Source organism: Uranotaenia lowii, chromosome 2 (genome assembly GCF_029784155.1).
Source record: "Uranotaenia lowii strain MFRU-FL chromosome 2, ASM2978415v1, whole genome shotgun sequence".
Taxonomy (NCBI): Eukaryota; Metazoa; Arthropoda; class Insecta; order Diptera; family Culicidae; genus Uranotaenia; species Uranotaenia lowii.
Genome location: NC_073692.1, coordinates 134,662,041 through 134,683,947, shown reverse-complemented (window position 1 = coordinate 134,683,947; position 21,907 = coordinate 134,662,041). Strand labels below are relative to the sequence as shown.

At 33.1% G+C, this 21,907-nt stretch overlaps 1 protein-coding gene across 1 annotated transcript in view; it reads right to left on the bottom strand.

Moving 5' to 3' along the window:
- Positions 1–21,907, bottom strand: part of LOC129741883 (trissin receptor-like) — a 183,672-nt gene that overhangs the window by 49,501 nt on the left and 112,264 nt on the right. The window contains exons 4-5 of the mRNA XM_055733696.1: positions 15,529–15,688; positions 2,853–3,050 (exon numbers count right to left, since the gene is read on the bottom strand). Of these exons, the coding sequence (XP_055589671.1) occupies positions 2,853–3,050; positions 15,529–15,688 (358 nt within the window). The remainder of the gene's footprint in view (positions 1–2,852; positions 3,051–15,528; positions 15,689–21,907) is intronic.

The following is a 21,907-nucleotide window of genomic DNA, read 5'->3' as shown; positions in this document are numbered from 1 at the left end:
CCATTCACCATCCACATTAACAAATAATTAAAAGTCTAAACTACACAGGTTGATTGCAATATTTTAATCTATACCATATTGTCCAATGCGTGATGCAATTTGGGAAACAAATTATCTTCAAACACGCTTTGGAGTACGATGAAATATTTTTAAGAATGAAATGAAAAAAATTTTACACAATTTCAGATTATTAAGTGAACATACCGAGTTAAAAAATAAACATTAACCTTTAGACGATTTCTGGACGAACAGATAAAAAACATTTAATTTACACTCTCTGTAACAGAGATGAATGAACTTTTAGGTTCAAAGTCTCTCTAATCAAACAATCAATCTACACTCTCTGTCGGACCGTTCAACAGCGCAGATTAACAAACATTAATAATGATTTGTAGCCTTGATTGTGAACTTGTTTGAGACATTGTACATTAAAAAATAGCGATTGAAGCGAAAAAAAAACACATAACACATAAAACACATTAAGTTTTTTTGTTTAAGATGAATTCAAATCCATCAATTATTTTACTTTTGATTCAACGCATCCGTTTGTGTAAATAGGAATTAAATAAACAAAGGAAACATTTAAAATGGGATAAAGACATCAGATAAAGTAGATATTCTATAACAAAGTTTTTACAAGTTGTTTGTTGAATAATAGCAAACAAAAGTGATGAATCTGTATTACCAAATCAAATTCTTTTTTTTTAAATCAGAAGGAACGTAGGTTAATATAAAATAGTTTGCCATTGTTTGATTTTTACACTAGTCAAAAGTGTCTCCTGATCATATCCCTCCACCCATCCTCAAAAAATAATTATTTGCTAGGATGCAGAGGTAACCTCGGTCCTAAAGCACAAATTTGTTCTTTTATCCCTTTCTCTCTTTTTCAAGATCTGTCTATTGACTACTAGGACGTGGCCGGCGCCGTTTTTGATGTTTAAAGAGAGAGCATCAGTTTTGTTCATTGTGAATGTGCTGTCAATCCCAGATACCATTCTTTTGGACCTCTGTACAAAATTGATGGCCTCGGTCAATCACGGAGTAGCAACCATTGGCGATGTGGAATTCGTTCTACTGAGCCACGCCTACGATCATGGAATTCGAAATACGGCTGTTTTTAAAAGATGTCCATCATTTAAAAAAAACATCAACTAAGTCTACGAAGCTTATTAATTAAATATTCTTCAGGTTGTATTTCGAGTTCAATGATTTAGGGTGGATGTGAGTAGTCAATTAAGCTAAGCTTAGCTAAGCTAATATTTTATAGTTACTAGTGCTGGTATCTATTCTTAGGAGGTATTGTGAAACCTCCAACATTGATTCTAATAATCGTTCATTCCCAATTGCGCGCTATAATCTGTTTTACGTGCACAGAGCTCACAACCGGTCCTAAAAAAAGAAACACACGGCCCATACTGGGTGTGCTAAAGAGAGCAGCTTGAGTCGCCGTATCATCTCGGAAGATGCTCGGTGTTCCACACGCGCACAAGGCTGGAGAAACGCAAACGCAATTCCCGAACCGTTCGCGCTCTCGAATAGACGCGTGCAAATTCGCACCGCTCAAAATTTTCCAATCTGCGTTTCGGCCGCAAATTTCTCGTGAGAATTTTGAGCAATTAATGTACCTGTGAACGGAGCCCAAAAGAGTTGCATAAAAATTTCTCTTTCTTATTAGACGCACTCGCGCGTGTTAAAACCTGACCATAAATCAAGTCGTATTTGGCTTTAGTGTTCCAATCAATCCTCTGAAATTATCGATAAATATCAAAAAAGATCACGACCTAAAACCATGGTAGATTTCGAGGTAGTTGTTCGGTTCCGAATGCAGTCCAAATATATGGAAATAACAGTCGATTGTAGACGTTAAAAGTTGACGTGGTTAACAATACAACAGATAGCTCTTAATCGTTCTTAAACCTATGTGTTATATGCAACCCCCTGGCAACTTGACAGTTCGGCCGAGTTTCGTGTGCCTGTTTCAAAATCGCAGATGTCGCATATGTACCGCTTGTTTACATACTTTTCGAGTCATGAACATGGAAAGGGCATATCATCAAATGTTGTGCGAATCAGGCAAATTCATAACTTTCGAATGAAGAATAGAATGTTTCAACCGAAATTATTATTCTCATTCAATATTCTATCTATTTACTTTTTGCATAGCTTCCATTGAACGGTTAAAGTTTAGCTATAAAGTGGCTTTTTTGTCATTCCAAAGTATTTTTATGCATCGCAGTTTATGAAAATCACTTGATGATTGTCGTGGTGACGTTGTATTTTACATGTGTTGACGATGATTGCCCTCTATCGTTTCGGTGGGGGGTCTTTGTCCCAAAAAACTACTGGATATCAGTCAAATATTTTGATCAGTTCAAAAGTTTCAAACCTAATGAAGAACACACAGATTGACGTCCTATTAGTTTCCTTGTACTGAACATTTGAAAACAGATTAACTTTACATAAAACTAAGCTATAAACTTCAAATTCGTAACGCTTTTTTTCATTTATTGAATCAATCAAAAGAAAATGCGCCCTTCTGACATGTTAAGTTGCTTGATTTTCGGTTTGACAGAACCAGAGAACCATAAAAAACTGGCACTCGCGATTTGTATGGGAAACGTCAAGTTGCCAGGGGGTTGGGTATATGTGACATCGATTTTCCCGCTATTTTTGACTCAGGAATCAAAAAACCAGTTTTTGTTAACCTGCTTGCTCGAAATCTATTTAGGGGAAAATTCACTAAATTGTTTGTTTTTTATTAAAGATATTGTTGAAAAAATGTTGAAAAAATTACAATCTTTTTGCAGTTTTAATTTTGGTAAATTGGTAAAAATGTTGGTCTCCATACTTACGGTCATCATCAGCAGCGGCAACAGATACAGTAAGGCAAAGTTGATGATATCGAACAGCTCCGAGTTGAATGCCTTCCGGTCGATGATGCAGATAGTTTCCACCTGATCATCGCCCAGGTCGTTTGTGATCGTTCGGACGAAGATGAACTTAGGCACCGAGTAGACGGCCGACGTTATCCAAACCGCCACGATTACAAGCTGCAGGAGATGGGGAAAAAGTGATAGATTTAGAACAGTATAGGCGACATTGAGCGTAGATGATATATGTTTTTTTAACTAAAATATGAAAAAAATAATAATTTAATTTTGGTTTTTTCGGTTTTGGATGTAGATCAAACAACGATTGTTTTTGAAATAAGGGTTTTTCAAAAACCATCGTTGTTTGATGTACGTCCAAGACCGAAAAAGCCAAAATTAAATTATTATATATCATTCCCGGTCGAACACATAAACCTAGTTTAAAAAAAATCTTTATGAATAATTGCTTTAAGAACTTTTATTCAACTTGATTTTTTGTCTACTGGAATGAAAAGATGGAAAGATAAACCCTCAGCTGGGCTCAAATGCATTGACCCTTATTATTCCTCTAATTATTCGTAAATTTTTGAAGCCAACAATTTTGTCTGCCACGCTTAATGAGCATCGGATACGAAGTCAAACCTATCAAGTCGGGGAAAAAATATTCAGCTTCTAATTAGGAAGGTACGGCATCCCAGGAGCTTAATTAAAACTGAAGAAATGCAAGAAAAAATTGCAAGATTAAATTAGGCTCAACTTTTTGTCTGCCTTTCTTTAAATTTCATCGAATCAACGATTCAGTGGCATTGAAAACGTAACGGTTAGCGAATTACCTCCATGCTTTCTGTTTTGAATTTAACAAATGTATTATTGGCACCTCTCTTTGTAAAATCAATCTATTCGTCGTTTACCATTTGAGACTAACTTATTTTTTTTGCAACTCCTAAAATCTGTTCCCCCCTCATCCTCGAAAGACGGACGATCCATTTTTAATTAAACTGTCTGTGAATCACAAATCGACTGGAATGATGGTTTTTCTCTTCCTCCAGGAAAAAAAAATGAAAATTACTGTCGCTGCCTTGCCTAGTTTGCGCTAGACCTTAGCCTAGACCAATCGAAACCCATTCCGGATCAATGATCTGATCAAATCCGATTAATGGAACGGTTCCTTCGAATCGAGAGGAGCGATATTCGTATACATTCACTAATGTATAGTTGGTTTTTATGGCTCAAAAAAGAGATATTTTCAAAGCATTTTTCTAAATTCTTCCGCAATAATCTAAGTGATTCAAATTCATTGCATCAGAACTTTTGATTTGATGACATTAGATGATAATTGAATTTAATCAACCAATTATCCAAACAAACGATCTCAATGTACTTGGAGGAAAAAAAATGAGATTTGCTGATTTGCCATTTGCTGAAAAGTGTGACTTAGTCAACTTAACTCATATATTGCGAAATTTTAAAATGATTGATATTTGAATTGCTTTGAATGATCCGTATCAAAACTTAAAAATGTACAATGATTCTTTTTTTGCACATCATTGCACATTTTTAAAACATTGGAAACAAAAAAACTCTCGACACCCAAAAAATTTTTATAAATGAGCCATTTTAACACAATTATCACAATATGAAAAAGTCATGGAAAGGTCTTTAACAGATTTGTAGGCGTGTGCAACACCCACTTTTTTTATCTTGTCAAATTTTGAAAGTATTTGCTATAACAACAACAAAAATGTTACAAATTCGTCAAAAAAACTGTTTACGAGAAAATTATAAATTGGAATTTTCAAAAATTTTGTGGTTTTGTGAATGTTGATAAATACTTAAACATGGATCGACAAAATCTGAAAAAGGCATTCTGTGGATGCAACAGTGTTTCAAAATTAATTGGATTCGGCCCACAAGAACTGACATCATTGCTGGAAAAGGGTTCCAGATGGCATCAATTTCACAACATGTTTTGACCGGCGTCAAGCTTCGGGAGTATTTGGTGACATCAATCCATTAATTTTGTTATTACTTTAATTTTACCTTTTGAAATTGGATATATTAACAACTTCATCTAATCATTTGAAGCGATTGGTAGAGGACTCCGCGATTTATTCTTCTCCTTCTTGGTGCAGTATCTTTTGCAGTTTTCATCACATGGTTGACCTGGCCGTAGTTATATCTGAAGTGCATTGAATAAGCAACTGATACAACAGAAGAAAAAGAAGAAAAATTGGTTGATATTCCTTCAAAAGTTAACGAAAAAAAGGAATATTTAGTTCAACCTGATCTATTACAAACATTTGTTTATTTTAGAATTTTGGAAAAACACACAAAGATCAAATGTTCTAGAACAATGTGCCAAATGGAACGAAACACCTCTCAGTGATATTTAGATCAAGTTTTCTAAAAGGTTAACTATGGGTTTAAATGATCTCTAGAGTTCCAAAAGACATATTTTTTTTTCGAATGCATCTCTATTATTGCACAGCAGGGTATTTGAATGATTATTTTGAATTAAAAACAAGGAACAAAACTTGCAAAATAAATTCAAATTTCTCAATACCTACATACTTCTAACTTCTAGCCTTAAAATCTGACATTGAATAACAATTTTAAATTAGAATTAGAATTCCTCATAGAAAATGTCAAGATGACGATTTCATCTTGATATTTTTATCTTGATTGTTAAACTAATATACGAGCTGAATCTTGAATTTTAATTTTGAATTAGTTTTCCTGTCCTATATTCAAAAATATTGAATCTGATTATTTGGCAAGTGAGTCATATTTGTTTCAAAGCTTTTCATCATGAATCTTAAACTATAATGTTTTGAGATTCTATCAAAGTTGCCGAAAAAACTTTGTGTTTTTTTGGAATATAAATTCTGGCTTTCTGTCATTATACTCAAAAATTCTGTGATGGTTTTCTGTGATGCTAAATCCTTGAATATCAAAGAAAACTCATGATAAATTGGGTCTTTTTTACATTTTAGTTGAGCAAAATCAATTAACATTACCAATCTTATAATCCTTTTTTAAATCAAAGTGAAAAATCTAAATTTATACTGGCTGAGAAAATTTTAATTTTGGAAATCCATTTAAAATTTTAAAATTCTGTGAAATCTGTGAATATTTAAAATTTCTGTGTTCTGTGACACAGATTCTGTGATGAAAATTTGCTTAAAATTCTGTGAAATTACAGATTTTTCTGTGATTTCGTGAAGCTTGGTTTAAATCGGATTTGAATATTTCAAATATTTACATTAATTCTGATTTGTGGATCTGAAAATATGAATTTCAAATGAAAGTGAATTGAAATTTAATTAAAAAAATGAAAATTGAAAACTTTTACGAATACCGAAAAATTAACTTTATTCAATCACGTGACAAATGAAATGACAAATTTTTTCTGAGTTTTCCATTCTGGATCGCCATTTTGAATTTTTGCTTTGTTTAAATTATTCATTAGAATAAAGTTTAAGAGCTTTGAAACTGATTGCCGAGACTGATTACTGTTGAGAAAATTAAGAAACTCCATTCATAACAAACAAAAAAATCTTTTTTTGTTCTTGTTTATTCGGAAAGTTATTGTCAGTGTTTTGAAAATGCACATAAGTTTTGAAAAAGAGTAATGATGAAATTTTCAATGAAATACAATGAACTAAATCTCAACCAAATTTAAAAACAGCTTTTCATTTCCCATTTCTCATTATGATTTGAACTAAAAATCAAAAACCGTAGAATGGATACAGAATTCTAAATGATTGGAATTCGACCAGACCGAACCGAACACCATCAGCATTTTTTCGAGGCATTCGAACTTTAAGTGCAAATATTTCAATCAAGAGGCTAAATCCCTGATGATTATGAACCATAATCGATTGTTTTAAATCTGAGGAATTTATTTTAATCAAACATTCTAGCTTTTTCGATCTAGAATAAAGACGAGATTCAATGTTGGTTGTTTTAAAATGTTCTCGTGGCCTGAGCGTCAATCTGGTCGATGACTTGCCAAATATTAAACAGAAATAAAAATTCAATTTTGATAATACTGAACCTCCAAAATGAGTTTATTTTAAGTTGAAATATATCATTCAGAAATGCAGAACTGCATTTCTATCAACAAGGGAAATTATTATTATTATTATAATTTATTTGAGACCTTTTAACCACCCGGGTCATTCGGGTCTAAACAAAGGAAATGTTTTTGAAAAAACAGAGAAAATGCAGATTTTTAATTTTCAAGGTTTTGGCATCAGTTCTTAGTCAGATTGGTTTCTCTTGAAAAATCTGTATGGATCATCAAAATTTGATCACGGATTTAAAATTTTCAGGTAAGAATAAAATACCTCGCTTGCTTTTTATGGATCCCATGGAAGGGAGAGGGTGTTGAACCCAAAAAACCAACCCCTTCCCCCGTTCGTACGCCAATGCATACATATATGCTTGCGTTACTTTTTTAACTGAAGTAGTCTATAGAGTAAGGTGGGGTAAAAGTACGAGTCGGGTAAAAGTACGTTTTGAGATTATCACAAATCGAGAACAGAAAAATTTAAAACTCTGGCGTGGATTGATAGTGATTTAGACTGGTTTCATCCAGACAAAATTTTTATTTAAAAAAAGGGAAAATACTCCGAAAAGTGAGGTAAAGCAGCTATTTGCCCAAATGATGTAATATTTAAAATAACGGCAAACATGTTTGAGCAATAACAATTCTGGCTTTCAATGAAAGTCTTAATGAGTCTGTTTAGTTGTTTTCAACCACTAGCAAATATCGAAGAAAGAATTTCAATCATATGTCTTTGTTTTGCAAAACAAACTGTGAATCACAAGAAACCTTGAAGGGGCAAAAGTACGAACTGCAAATTGGGCAAAAGTACAAATAATATACAGGGTCTACTGAAGTAAATCTGAACGGAAAGTTTTAACTTCTTTCTAAAATTCACTGGGAACATCAACGCATATATTTGTTTCTAAAAAGACTTGCTCGCGCAAAAAATTGCTCAAATACGATGAGAACTGGATTTCGTAAACCATGTTGAATATGGACAATTAGTGAAGAACTCCAAATCCGCGCAGGTTGTTCGCCCATGTATAGGATTTGTATCAGAAGCGAACACAGAAGTAAGCACAGATTGATATTAAATAATTTTCCTCTTGACTCCATGCTAAATTGTGGAATTCTGAAAAGTCGTACTTTTACCCCACATCATTCGAATTTTTGCCCCAGAGGTGGGGTTAGAGTACATTTCGATAGCAATTTCGCATTTTCACAACTGCTATCAAATGCGTTGATCGACCATCTCCGTATTTTTTCAAGAAAAGAGATAGAAGTCTAACAAATCCAATGCTGTTCTTGATATTATAGAGAAACTACTGCAAAATTTTCTAAAAATAGGATAGGTCATACTTTAACCCCACCATACTCTACATGAATTTTCTACATAAGCAAATGCGAATCATCAGATGCAGATGTTTTTTTCCAAAATTAAATTATCATAAGGATTAAATATCGTTAAAAGTTAGATCAGTAGTAAAATATATGAGTTATATACAGCAAAATTTAAACTCAAATGCAAGATCCCTAATTAAGAACTTTGTACTGATCACGAATTGTGGTGCGCTTAAAAAAACCTTGAATTTACGGAAAATGAAATTATGGTCTCACAACAGAAAGCTAATGCATTCAATTTACATCGTCGTTTTTCGCAAAATAAAAAAAACGCGTCTGACACTTTCAACCAACGCCTACTCTTCTACTCGTTACGCGAGAATCAGTATGGCAAACATGCAGATAAAGGACCTCTTGTTAATTTATTTATTTGTATTTATGACAAAATTTCAGGAGACCCATAATTGGATTAAGTTTCCTTGATTGTACCTAAATGATAGTAAATGACCACATGTCGTCCATATTTTCGGAGCAATAGAACCGACAAATACGACATGTTGCTATTTTTTTCAAAAATTGATGATAGAATATTTCTGTCAAATTAGGCCCTATCAGCTAAGGATAGTGATGTGATTTTGTAGACCACTTGATCACAGTAGTAACGGGTTTAAAAATCATACATTTTTTTTAAAAAAAAGCTGGTTAATTGACTCAATGAATAGTCATCTGAATATTTTTGTTAAATTAAAAGTAGGAGCCAACGACTGTGGCCAAGAGAATAGCGTTTTTCTCATTTCTTACAATTTTTTAAATTAAAGACTAAAAAATCTTGAGAGATAAACGATTTTTTTTGCATTAACTGCTTAGTTAAGGGCCAATAAAGTTATTTCCTTTGACGAAATTCTATTTTACCCAACGGATTCATAATCCATGCAGTAGAAAGTTGAAGTTATTAGAAAAATGATATTAGGGTGAGTGACCCGACTTTGGACCTAAAGCCGGTTTTGGCTCTAAAATTCCAAAAACTGTTAATAATTCATTTCGCTGTCAATGATTTAGGATACTCCAATGCCAAAAATCAACTCTTATTCTTTTTCATCCCATCATACCGTTTTTTCCATAAAAAGTAGTCTAGCTTAAGTGTTTAACCTATAAAAAATATTCTTACTTTTCAGTGGAAAAAAAAATTGTTAAATTAGTGAGGATCATTTTGAGAAATTAGAGTAAGTAAGCTTAAATCTCATTTAAAATTAGTCATTTTTAACTGTCCAATTTAAAGTTTAAAGGTAAGCTACTATTTCTGTGTAGAATATGAGCTATGGTACATATATTCTCAAACTAAAAGCAAACTATTGGAAAATCTGGAGAATTTATGAAGGTTTGACTTTTGGACACTTTTGATCAAACGGTTCCATTTAAAGACCTTGCAAATATTTGTATCAATACCAACGAATCATATAAAGTGTGAATTTCCATTAGGGCAAAATAAAAAACCTGCCTTGAGCCTTTTTAAGATTTTTTCAGCTATATTGAAATTAACTACAGATAAACACAAAAAAGTTATAGATAATGTCCTAGTACTAGTCTAGTACCAAAACAAGCGTAGTTCTTTCAAAGATGGAAATTTTGATCATCCATATCTATTTTAATCTATCAATAACGACAAAACCTACGTTCATATAATCATTTGAAATTGAAGACAAGATAATACACTATTTTGGATTTTCTGGAAAACACTTAATTCCCTTCGTTTTGTGAGAAATACAAAGATTTTTAAAATCAATTTCTAAAAGGGTCCATATTAAGGCAACCCTATAGTCATATGCAAATTAGATTAAGGTTGTCAGATTTTTTTCAGCACGTATCCGGGTCGGACAAGTTTTATCTAAAAACCTGGCAAAATCCGGCCAATATCTGGGTAAATTTGTCCCACTCGGGTGTTTCTTAATTAACAAAAAATAAGAAAAAAAAGAACTCAGAAGAAAAACATTTTTTTCATCAAAATTTATCAGTAGATTTTATATCGTATTTGAGGTTTAAAAAAAATCTATCAAGATTATTTTTTTTAGACTTGCTTAAAAAATTCCGTTTTTTATTCATAAACTAATAAAATATTTCACTCAATTTGATTTTTATGTTTGATTTGACGTAACAGGTGGAAAATGCGGGCTTTAATCAATGAAATCCGGGCAACCAGACTGGACCGGATTTTTCCCCAGATTTTGCATGAAATATCCGGGCAAACCCGAATAAAACCGGGAAATATCCGGGCAAATTCGAATAAAACCGGAGAATCTAGCAACCTTATATTAAATGTTAAAAACAACGCAAAAAAAGTATTTTTTATTCGAAAATCTTTTTTTCATAAAGGAACGAAGATTTGATTTTTTTCAAATTAAATTGGTCAGCAAATCGAAATAAAAAAACGCACCAGAGAGCCAAGCTATATAAATCTATAAAGATTTTTGTCTGGCATATTCGATGGTTTTTTTTGTATTGTATCGATCACGCTTTATTTTTACACTTTAAGGCGCTTAAGTTAAAACTGATGTACTTAACTGCCATTTATGAATATTTCCATTAACATCTTGGAGACCATATCAAGACCATCGAGACCATAATCACAAAAATGTCCATCTGATCGAATAAAATGTAAATAATCAAATTTCAACTTTGACAATCAAAACGTTTAAAAAGTGTTTGAAGAAAACCATTTTTACTTCGAAAAATGAACAATAATAACCCAAGTAACAAAGATTAAGCCAACTTGCATTAGGAAGTTTTATTATGGTTTAATTATGGTATTTTTTTGCAGCTCGTTTTATGACGGTTTTATTATGGTCATGCAGAATGCTTATATTTTTTGTCGATCATATGTTTTCAGATGGTTTTGAAAACGCTAATAAAACTTTTATTAAACATACTGTTTTAGTTATTTTGAAAGAGTTATGAATGCTCTTTTTAAACTATAATAAAACATGTTCTACAATAGCACTCAGTGCATGATTATTAAACCACCATAAAACTTAGTGACAGTTCTCGATCAAGATGTCAAAACAGGACACGCTCAGGTTAGATAGCACATATTTGAATTGGAACTCCCATTTTCACACATTTTTGATAAGTTATGCGTGTTGGTTTTGAGTTGACATTCAAAAAAAAACATAAAAATCTTTGAAAACTTGAAATCACCGAAAGTGGTATGAATATCTTTACAATATGAGTATTAAGTGAAAGGGCCCAAATAGTAGGAAAAAATTATTGCTTGACGCCATCATTAATTCAATATGGCGGCTTCCGCTTTTATTTTCAAAACTGTAAATTACTGAAAATATCGTGAAACCTTCACAATATGGTTATTAGGTGAAAGTAATTAACGAGTAGAAGTCAAATTTCGTTGCCCGTCGCCATCTTAAATCCAAGATGGCGGCTACCACTCAACTTGAAAATACTGTAAATGACTGAAAATCGCATAAAACCCATAATATAGGGGTATAAGTTGAAGAGATCAACCGGTAGAAGTTGAATTTAGCTATTTGACACCATCTTGAAATCCAAGATGGCGGTTTCCGCTAAACTTTAAAATGTAGTTAATGACTTAAAATGACATAAAACCCAAATTGGTATTGGGTGAAAGGACTAAACGAGTAGAAGTCGAATATTGCTATCTGACGTCATCTTGAAATCCAAGATAAACTTTAGAAATACTCTAAATCATTGAATATCGCTTGAAACCTTCAAAATATGGGTATTTGTCAATTGGGATAAGCTATAAGAAGTTTATTTTTGCATTCTGACGCTATCTTGAAATCCAGGATGGTGGCTTCAGCTGAACTTAAAAATACTGTAAATGAATGAAAATAGCATGAAACTTCCTATTGTACTAGGTACTAAGGCTAAACGATAGAAGTCGAATATCTCTTTTCGCGTTTCTCTGAAATGTTGTAAGTGACTGAAAATCCCATAAAAACCACCACAATACAGACTCCGTTCGTTTTTGGCAACATTCGATTTTGGCATCATCGAATTTGGCACATGTGCCTAAATCAAACGGTTAACAGAAACAACATTACCTTATAGTTTTCGCTAGAATAAGACCAATACAATTTAGACATATTAGCATGATAGAAATAATAGAATGACATAAATATCAAAAAAATCAAAAACTGTAAACAAAACTAGAAAAGTTTTAAATGCAATGAACACACAATGAAAAACTAATAAAAATGATTTAAATTGATCGAAATTGTCTAAAAATAGAAGTTTATGTAGTATTTAGTGAGTTGAGAAATAAATCGTTCGATTTTGGCAACACAAAAACTTCGGGCGTGTTGCCATAAACAAACAGGGTCTGGTTTTTCTTGTTTAGCCCTTTCACTCAATACCATTATTGTAAAGCTTTCGAGCGATTTTTAGTAATTTACATTCAGTGGAAGCCGCCATCTTGAATTTCAAGATAAAGTAAAAAAAGGGGAATTCAACTTCTACTGGTATCGCCCTTGAACCCAAAAAAAATATTGTGGGCGTTTGATGCGATTTTTAGCGATTAACAGTATTTAACAGCTAAGCGGAAGCCGCCATATTGTAGTTCAAGATGAAGTTTTGTAGCAAAATTTGTCTTCTCTTGGTTCCACCCCTTTACCCAATACCAATATTGTGGAGATCTATAGCCATCTACAGCATTTTAAAGTTCAGCGGAAACCGCAATCTTCGCATTTAAGATGGCGTCAGATAGTCAAATTCCACTTCTACTCGTTGATCGCTTTGAAGTAATACTTATATTGTGGGGGTTTTATACGATTATCAGTCATTTATAGTATTTTAAAGTTGAGCGGCAGCCGCCATCATGGCTTTCATGATGACGTCGGATAACGATTTTCGACTTTTATTTGTGTAGCCCTTTCACCCAATACATCCCAATACCTCATGAGATTTTGAGATATTCACAGCTTTGAAAAGAATAGCAAAATCCACCATCTTGGATTGATGATGGCGCCAGATAGCGAAATTCGACTTCTTCTAGTTGAGTCGTTTCACTCAATACTCATAATGTGGTGATTTCATGCAGTTTTCAGTGATTTAAATCATTTTTAAGTTTCGGGGGAGTCGCCATATTGGATTTCAAGATGGCGTTTGATAGTAAATTTCGACTTCTACTCGTTTGGTCCCTTCACCCAATACCCATATTGTGGTAGTTTCATGCGATTTTCAGTGATTAACAGCATTTTAAAGTTCAGTGGAAGCTGCCATCTTGGATTTGGCCATGGCGTCGGAAAGAAAAAAATCGACATCTTCTAGTTTAGCCTTTTCATTCAATACCCGTATAGTGGTGGTTTAATGCGACTTTTTGTCAGCATTAAAGCATTAAAAGTTTAGCGGATGTCGCCATCTTGGATTTCAAGATGGCGTCTGATAGCGAAATTCGACTTCCACTCGTTTAGCCCTTTCACCCGATACCCATTTTGTTGGGGTTTCATGCGATTTCAAGTCATTTACAACATTTTAAAGTTCAACGGAAGCCGCCATCTTGGATTTCAAGATGGCGTCAGACAATGAAATTTGACTTCATCTCATGATTTATTCCACGGGTCATTCACAACCAATCCCTTTTCATTCAAAAAGTCTATACTCATTTAACAACTCAGAAATTAGGAACTCATCCTAAGCGTGTAATTGGTTGGCTTGCGAGAGAAACGTCAAATCGTAGCTTTTTTTGTGGTCATTATTAAACCATAATAAAACTATGAATTGACTCACTCCATGTTGGTTGGAAAATCGAAGGGCACAAAATGACGCCATGTTGATGGATTCACAATGCAAGCATTGGAATATATTTTTTCAGGCCTTTTTTTCATCAATTCCATCATGATTGACCATCAGGTTTAAAGAGGCGCATTTATTTTAAGATACTATTTCATGCACATTTTACCTAAAATCTTGACTTGTAGTAGAAAGAACGCTCATTATATGATTAAAACATTGGTTTTTTAGCTATTAATTTTACCAGAACATATCTGAATAATGCAATCATCATTCATCAACCATTATAGTTGCTGGAAAAACAAAAAAAAAAACTCCGAGAACTCACAGAATCGAAAAAAAAAAATCTAACATGTTTAATAATTGCTTTTTAGAAGCTTTGGTGACCAACATTGATGATCAACAATGATATATCTTGATGACGCTTCTAGCCAGATTTTGGCTTTATTAGAGTCCAGGTGATGTTATAGAATGCGCTTTAGCTTTTTATGAAGATTAATGCTATAGTCTAAACGAAATTTTGCTGGCCATAATAAAGCTAAAATTGTTACTTGGGAGTACTATAACATAATACCAGACGTCCAACTCTTTGAAGACGAATAAAGTTTGACTTTGTTGGAAATTTTCTTCTAAAAAAGAGGGTATAAGTGCATCAATTTTGTTTTCAAGAATAACTGCTCCAAAGTTTGTGATTTGCCCCTTTTCAATATATAAATATTTTTTTTGGAAAGTGTTAGATGCCTTTGAATCAAAAAAGTATGCAGAAAAATTCTTTAAATCTTTAAACTTCCTCCAAACGAAGTTAGAGAAATCAAGTATCGTTTGGCATCATCGTTTTATCACAAATAAATACAAAAACTGACATAAACTAGTCGTATCTTTTTCCCAATTAAAATATTTGTAGTCTGGTCAACAAATTCTATATGTGAAATAGAAATTTTGAAATTGTTTTGATATCTATTGGAGCAGTTTTCTGTGAATTCTTAAGATGATTCATACGACGTAATGAAAGCTCACGCAAGAAATGGTTTTTACCGATTTTCAAATAAAGGTTTTGAATTGGAATTTTTAAGAATCATTCCATATGAAAGATGCATACATAGATTTTTCAAATTATTTTCAGCTTTGCAGCAATTGATTAACATTGATTGATTTCCAAATGGTGTGTTTGATTTTATTAAGTAAAGTATTTTTCAAGAAATTATCCTTTAAATTTAAAAACTTTTGAATGATAGTAGAAAGATAGTAACTTTTTTGTTTTTCGCCCAAAGCTTTAAAATATCATGAAATTATCTTAACTAACTCTATCCTCCTCTTCAGTTGTTGTTTAATTGAAGCGAGCCAAACGATTTTCTTCCCTCTTTAACACAAACACTCCGGATGCCATTCCATGAGGACGGATGTTCTTTATTTCCCGACAGTTTATCCATCTCACAGTAATGACCATCACTCAGATCAGGCATTTCGACAGAAAAAAAATCGACTTAATTGAAGTTCGGTACTCACCCGCAGCTTCCGGGACGTCAATATTTGCTTACACGTAATGGGATGGATGATGGCAAAGTACCGCTCCATGCAGATCACCACCAGGATGAAAATCGATGCCGTGTAGCTGAGCGAATGCACGAATTGGTACATCTTGCACAGGAAATCTCCAAACACCCAGCTGGAAAAAGAGAAAATTAAAAAAATGTTTTAGGTTGAGTTCGAATAAACTTGAAATATTTGGATGGAAAACTTAAGTTAAGTTAACAGAACAGAAAACTTTCAGACAGACATTTTAACCTTAATTCGTCCCAGATTTGTTTCTCTACCCGTTTGAGTTCAAGGAGTGAAATTTTAGTATACAAACGCAAAATTTTCGCAATAAAAATATATTCACCAGAAAGGCAATTTTGAACCAATTTTAGTGAAGTAATTACTTAAGAGCTCCAATGCTTTGCAAAAATATTGAACTCCTAGAGCGGGTGTAACTTTTCATCTTCATTGGCTCTTGTTAATAAAATATAAATCTTGATTTATTCAGCATGAAGTTCCGCTGAGAATAATGCATTGATTTAGCACCGGAGAGTTAGGGAAACTAGGGTTGAAGTTTTCTTAATTTTTTCTTCTCTGGCAGGCTTCTACCTTCGAAAGAGTCTTGCAGGGAAGATAAAGTTTTCCGTGGTACTTTTCTAGAGAAGCAAGAGAAAAATATTTCTGTAACGGGTTTCCCGATGGGCAACTTTCAATATTAGATGCCTGCAAGCAAGAGATAGTTTGCGGCACTTAATGGATGCTTAATGATGTTCTTTGTAACGAGGAACAATTTGAATATTACGGCTTAGGAATGAATAATTTGACTTTGAAGAAATAAAAGTTAAAAAAAAATAGCAAGAAGAAAGTATCAAAAAAAATTAAGACCGAATGAAGAAAAAAAAGGTTGTTAAAAGTCCGCAGTAAGCAACAATCTAATTCATGATGGCTTAATTAATCATCCTAAATAAGGATGAATCTCTTCTGCTGCAAAAGCTTTAAACATAATTCATTCGATTTGAGCACCAATTAGTAATAATAGTCACAACCCACGATGGCAAAGTAAAATGGACAGAGGGACTATGCTAAGCTTCCGTCTAGACTACGAGGCGACCCTTGCTTAGGCCTAAGACGAATTGAAGCTAATTCTAAGGCTTATCAGATTGATGGAAGGGAGGCAACAAAAATTAATCACAATTTCATGAAATTGAAAGCTCCCCCTGAGGCTAGAGAAGCAAATTAGGGAGCTGTCAGCACGATAATCAATCAATTTTTTCGGCAGTTTAAAACGATGAGAAATTCTTGATGAATGTTCCATTAATTCAAAAATGAATGAAAGTTCCTTAAAACTTTAAAATTTAAACTCAAATAAATTGAAAAAAGTGTCACTTAGCTGTCGCTTTCGCAGGAAACGTACTAATCCTTACATACAAACAGTTGACGTCAGGTGATTTTACTGCGAATTCACTCCAAATCCAGTAACGTAATAAGCCAAAGTTCGCGAGTAAAGGGCAATGGCAATCAATCATGTTTGACGTCATCATACGAATGTCATCGGATTTATTGATTGAAAAATACGGTTCTTTGAATTGCCAAAGTGTAGTTGTAAGTATCAGCTTCCTGTGAACATCAAGTAAATAGTCCTTGATAGTTTTTCGAAGCTGTCGTAAACAGATGTTTTTCTACGTAAAACGGTGTCGCCTACTTGGATTCAAGATGGTCTTCGATTGCAGAGGAACGTAGTAAATAATTGACATTCCCTGATTAAAGAAAGCTATTGGTCTGAAACAGGGAAAATAATTACCTACTGTATAATTTTAGCGTGATGATTTATTTATAAAATGGAAGCTAGCCCACAGTCACTGTTACGTCCAGTAGAGTACAATCTAAATTTAGGGAACCGCATTGTACTACAATACGAGTCGGCGGTGTATTTTTTTTAATGTTTTCTGGTTGTTACGCTATTATTGGCATTGTGAATTCAATTTTCTGAATCATGCAAGGAAATTTCACCTTTAACCATTTGTTTGAACACAGGAATTTTCAATTTTAAAATTACAGAATCATTCAGAACCAACCTCTTTTAAAAGAGAGCTGCAATTTTAGTTTTTATCTGATAGCAATACAAATACGAATCCCTTTTTCTGAATTGAGTTTTAAATTTCAAAACTTGATCTAAAATTTGTTATTCTGCCATTCTTTACAATCTTCTGAAATTCTCACTAACCAGAAGTGTTCTCGCCCATTTGAGCTTAAGTTCTTATAACAATTTTCCTCGATTTGTTCTAGCAAATCAGCAGAAATCGTTTTTTTTTTTGAACAATTTCAGAAGGAATGTTTTACAAATTTTGTCAAAATGTTTTCTCAATTATATTTATTTTTGTTTTATTAGTGACACTTTACCATCGTTGTAACAGTTGGGTCATGTAAAATGAAATTTTCATAGCTTTATAAACATTATACTTTTTAAAAATTTAAGAAGCGATTTTTCATGCGGTTCATCGTTTTTTCAAGATTTCAAAAACACTTCTCTTAATATAGTTTTTCTCACGAGCTACTTTGTATCCATAACAGTTGGTCAGAATATGTAGCACAGTAGTTTGAAAGCCGCAGAATTGACATATACATAGATGGAGAACTTCTGTCGAACAAGTACGCATGGGTCAGCCTTGTAAATATGGCATATTCTCAACTTTGTTAGAACACGTTGGTCCGAGGGACATTTCCGGTTTGTTTATTTTGATGATGAATATTTGTTTTGCCTTAGAAATGATTGATTTGAAAGCCACTTGTGCGCCAATGTCCACCAGTTGTAGGTTTTAAAAGTGCGTCTTGCGCAGGAGTTCTGGAACTAGCTGGAGGTTGCGTGCGATATTGGCACATTCATCGGCTTCTTCGTTTCCGGATATTCCGGCGTGTCCTGGTAGATACTCAAGTGAACGTTATGTTAAGATTTCGTATGTGGTTTTCTAAGGAGTGAATCCAAAGATGTTGTAATTTACGTTTTGAAGTGCATCTTAAAGGCGAACACGAAATTATTGCGACACCGAAAATATCATGCCAATTTTCTTATAATGCTTAGAATCAATCCAAATTTTTGGGTAGTTATATACATAAACTTACTTCAAAAATCAACAGAAAAGTTAATCGATGGAGCCTTGAGGGTAAAATTGAACGCATTTTCGCTTGATTGAAGTCTTCACAGTTTAATCTGGTACCAGTTTCTCGTTTTTTTTTTCAATTTTCTTAACATCCTTCTCGTCTTCGACTGTCTTCTTGCTCTTCCGAAGTTCCCACTTCATTATTGAGTATTTCCTGACAAAGATTGTGATAGGGTGGCTTTTTGTTTTTGTTTTGAAAGATGTAAACACCAACTGGTCGTAGTTTTGATCTTTGATGATAAGCACTGGTCAATGCTTTCTTTTAAAAACTTGTTTAATTAAAATCATCAACAGATCTTCATGTCTTAACTTGTTATGAATTTACAATGAATTAAATGAAGAATTTATATTCACCTCACAAAGGTGCGCTTGCAAAACCACTAGAATTGCATTGCCAATTTTATTTCGTTACTATCATTGAACATGTGTAATATTGTTGTTATGTTTACCCAACTCCTGGCAACTTGACAGTTCTGGCGAGTTTCGTGTGGCTGAATCAAACTCGCAGATGTCGCGTGTGTAACGCTTTTTTACATACTTTTCGAGCCATGCGTATGAAAAGGGCACATCATCAAATGTGGTGCAAATCAGGCAAATTCATAACTTTAAAATGAATGAAAAAAAGATTCAACCGAAATTATTATGCACACTCATTAATCTACCTATTTATTTGTTGTATACGGACAGTTTTTCCATAAAACAGGAAATGTTCTGCTATAACGTGAAAGGTTTTCCATTCTAAAATATTCATATGTATCACAGTTTATGCAAAGCATCTGATGATTATTGTGGGAATGTTTTGTTTTTATTTATAGTGTACGATTGTCCAAAATAGTTTCGGTGGAAGGAATACTTGTACCAAAAAAAAACTGCCGTATATAAGTGGATTAATTGATCAGTCCAGAAGTTTTAGACCCAATAAAGGACACACAGATTTATATTCGAGTACTAAATTTTTGAAAACAGAGTCGTTTCACATATAACTAAGCTTAAATTTATAAATTCGAATGTTTTTTTTTTCATTTGTTGAATCTATTGAAAGAAAACATATTCCAATATGCGTCCTTCCGACATGTTAAGCCTCTTGATTTTCGATTTGACAGAACCAGAGAACCGGAAAAAACTGGCATATGCGATTTGTATGGGAAACGTCAAGTTGCCAGGGGTTAGTGTTTACCACGATATGCCGAGAAATTTTAAACATTAGAAATCAGCTGTTCGTTTGACGAGTGGGGAAATGCCTTATTGCTCAGTAATGCTCCACCGGGCGCCGCTCCAGATAGTTTAGCGAGTTTATGTCCTTTGGAACAAAATGGAGAGAATTGGCCTCACACAACTCCAAGACACTTTGAGAATAGTGATATGATGCCAAATCTGGCCAAAATAGCGGTGCTTCGTCGTGCTGCTGCATGCAAGACCGGCAAAAGGTGCTTCTCGAGACATTCAAATTTATAGATCTCACCATTTACTGTGCCCCTTGTCACGAAAGGCTCACTCCTCATTCCGCAAGTGCAGATGGCCTGCCAGACGAGATATTCTGAGGCGAACTTAATGATTTTCTTCCTCTTAAGTTTGACGTCCACATCGAACTTGCTCTTGTCGGTGAAGAACTGTAACCCCTGAATTTGCTCAAAATCGGCTGTTATATAGGGGAGAAGCGGGCTATATGCAGAATACTGTTTTAATCAAATATTACTTCGAATATGTGTACAAAACTTATATACACATGATCAGACATCTGTGTGCTTTACATTTGAGTATTTTTTTTGTTTAAACCTTCTTCCGTTTTTGAGAAATTGATTTTATTATAACTGTTGTCAAAATTGCCGAACCTCAAACCGTGTTTGAAAAACAATTTTTGTTTTTTTGGCAATAATTCCGTATAATTTCATTGGAAATGCTAGAAACTGATAACTTTCATACGACAAAGCTGAAGTTTTATAAAAATCTATGTCTTTTACAACTTTAAGGAATAAATACAATTTAGGGTTGCCAGTTGCCATAATATGGAGGAATTTCATAATCAAGATAAATTTTATTAAATCTGTTTTGAGATCTTTGATTTGCTCTAAAGATGTTAACAAGAGCTTAGATTTGAAGTTTTAATGAGAAAAAACATAAACATATTTATTCTATTTAACCTGTTTTTATAGGTTAGCGGCATTTTACAAACATGATGGGGGCATACAAAAACACTCTCTTATTCCACTTTCCCATCATAATGAAACCATCATAAAAGCTTTAATTTGTTGTACTTCTAAGGTTCATTTGAACAAGGAACAAGAACTATCCAATTTTTTGTTTTGAGCTTCTTTACGTATAATTTTTTTAAAGTGAAAATATTACACCAAAAGATATCAAAATCTAAACATCAGAATTATATTTAACTGTTTGGATTTCAGTTTCTTAGCTTACGATCATAAACTAAAATTTTAAATAATTTGTGATTGTTTTGAATTTTTATTCCAAATACTCAAAATTGATTTGCCTTCATTCAAGGTTTCAAATGCTAAGAGAAAATTAATCCAAAAACATGACAGTATAAATTCTTTTTTTTTAATTACCCAATTCATAGTGCAATTTGCCAATCCCTAACTGAAAACTGTTGCTGGGAAATGAGATGAATAGTGAATTTCCTTGAATTGTTAAATATTTGTCAAACTTAGCTCTGTCAATTCACAATAAGATTCAATTAGTGTATTTTGTGCAAAGTAGGAAAAAAACGACATTTGAAATAATGAAAAAAAAATTGAAAATTAAGTTTATTTTCATTATTCTTTAAATATTCTGGTTTTGTCCAAATCATTTTTTGATGTTTCTATTCTGACGATCATGTTTAAAGAAAACTTCAATGTTTTTAAATACAGAAGTAAACACAAATCGAAAAAAATCGATTTATGACGACTCCAGCAAAAAAGATCCATTTTCTGTTCAAATCAATCTTCAGCAATTTTATAATACTTGATCAGATAGGAGTTTTTGAATAGGAATGATGGCTAAACTAAATTTAAACTTGATAGATTAAGCGTTCTTATGTTACCGGAAAAAAAATAAGTTCGCTAACCAAAAGTCAGCGTAACTTATTTGTATATTGAACTATAATTCTGGATTTTTTTTCTTACACAAGGGTATCCACTTGCTTTTATCCACTCAAAAGGAGAGCTAACTAAGGAACAGTGCTAAAATATTAAAAAAATTTTCAAAAATAC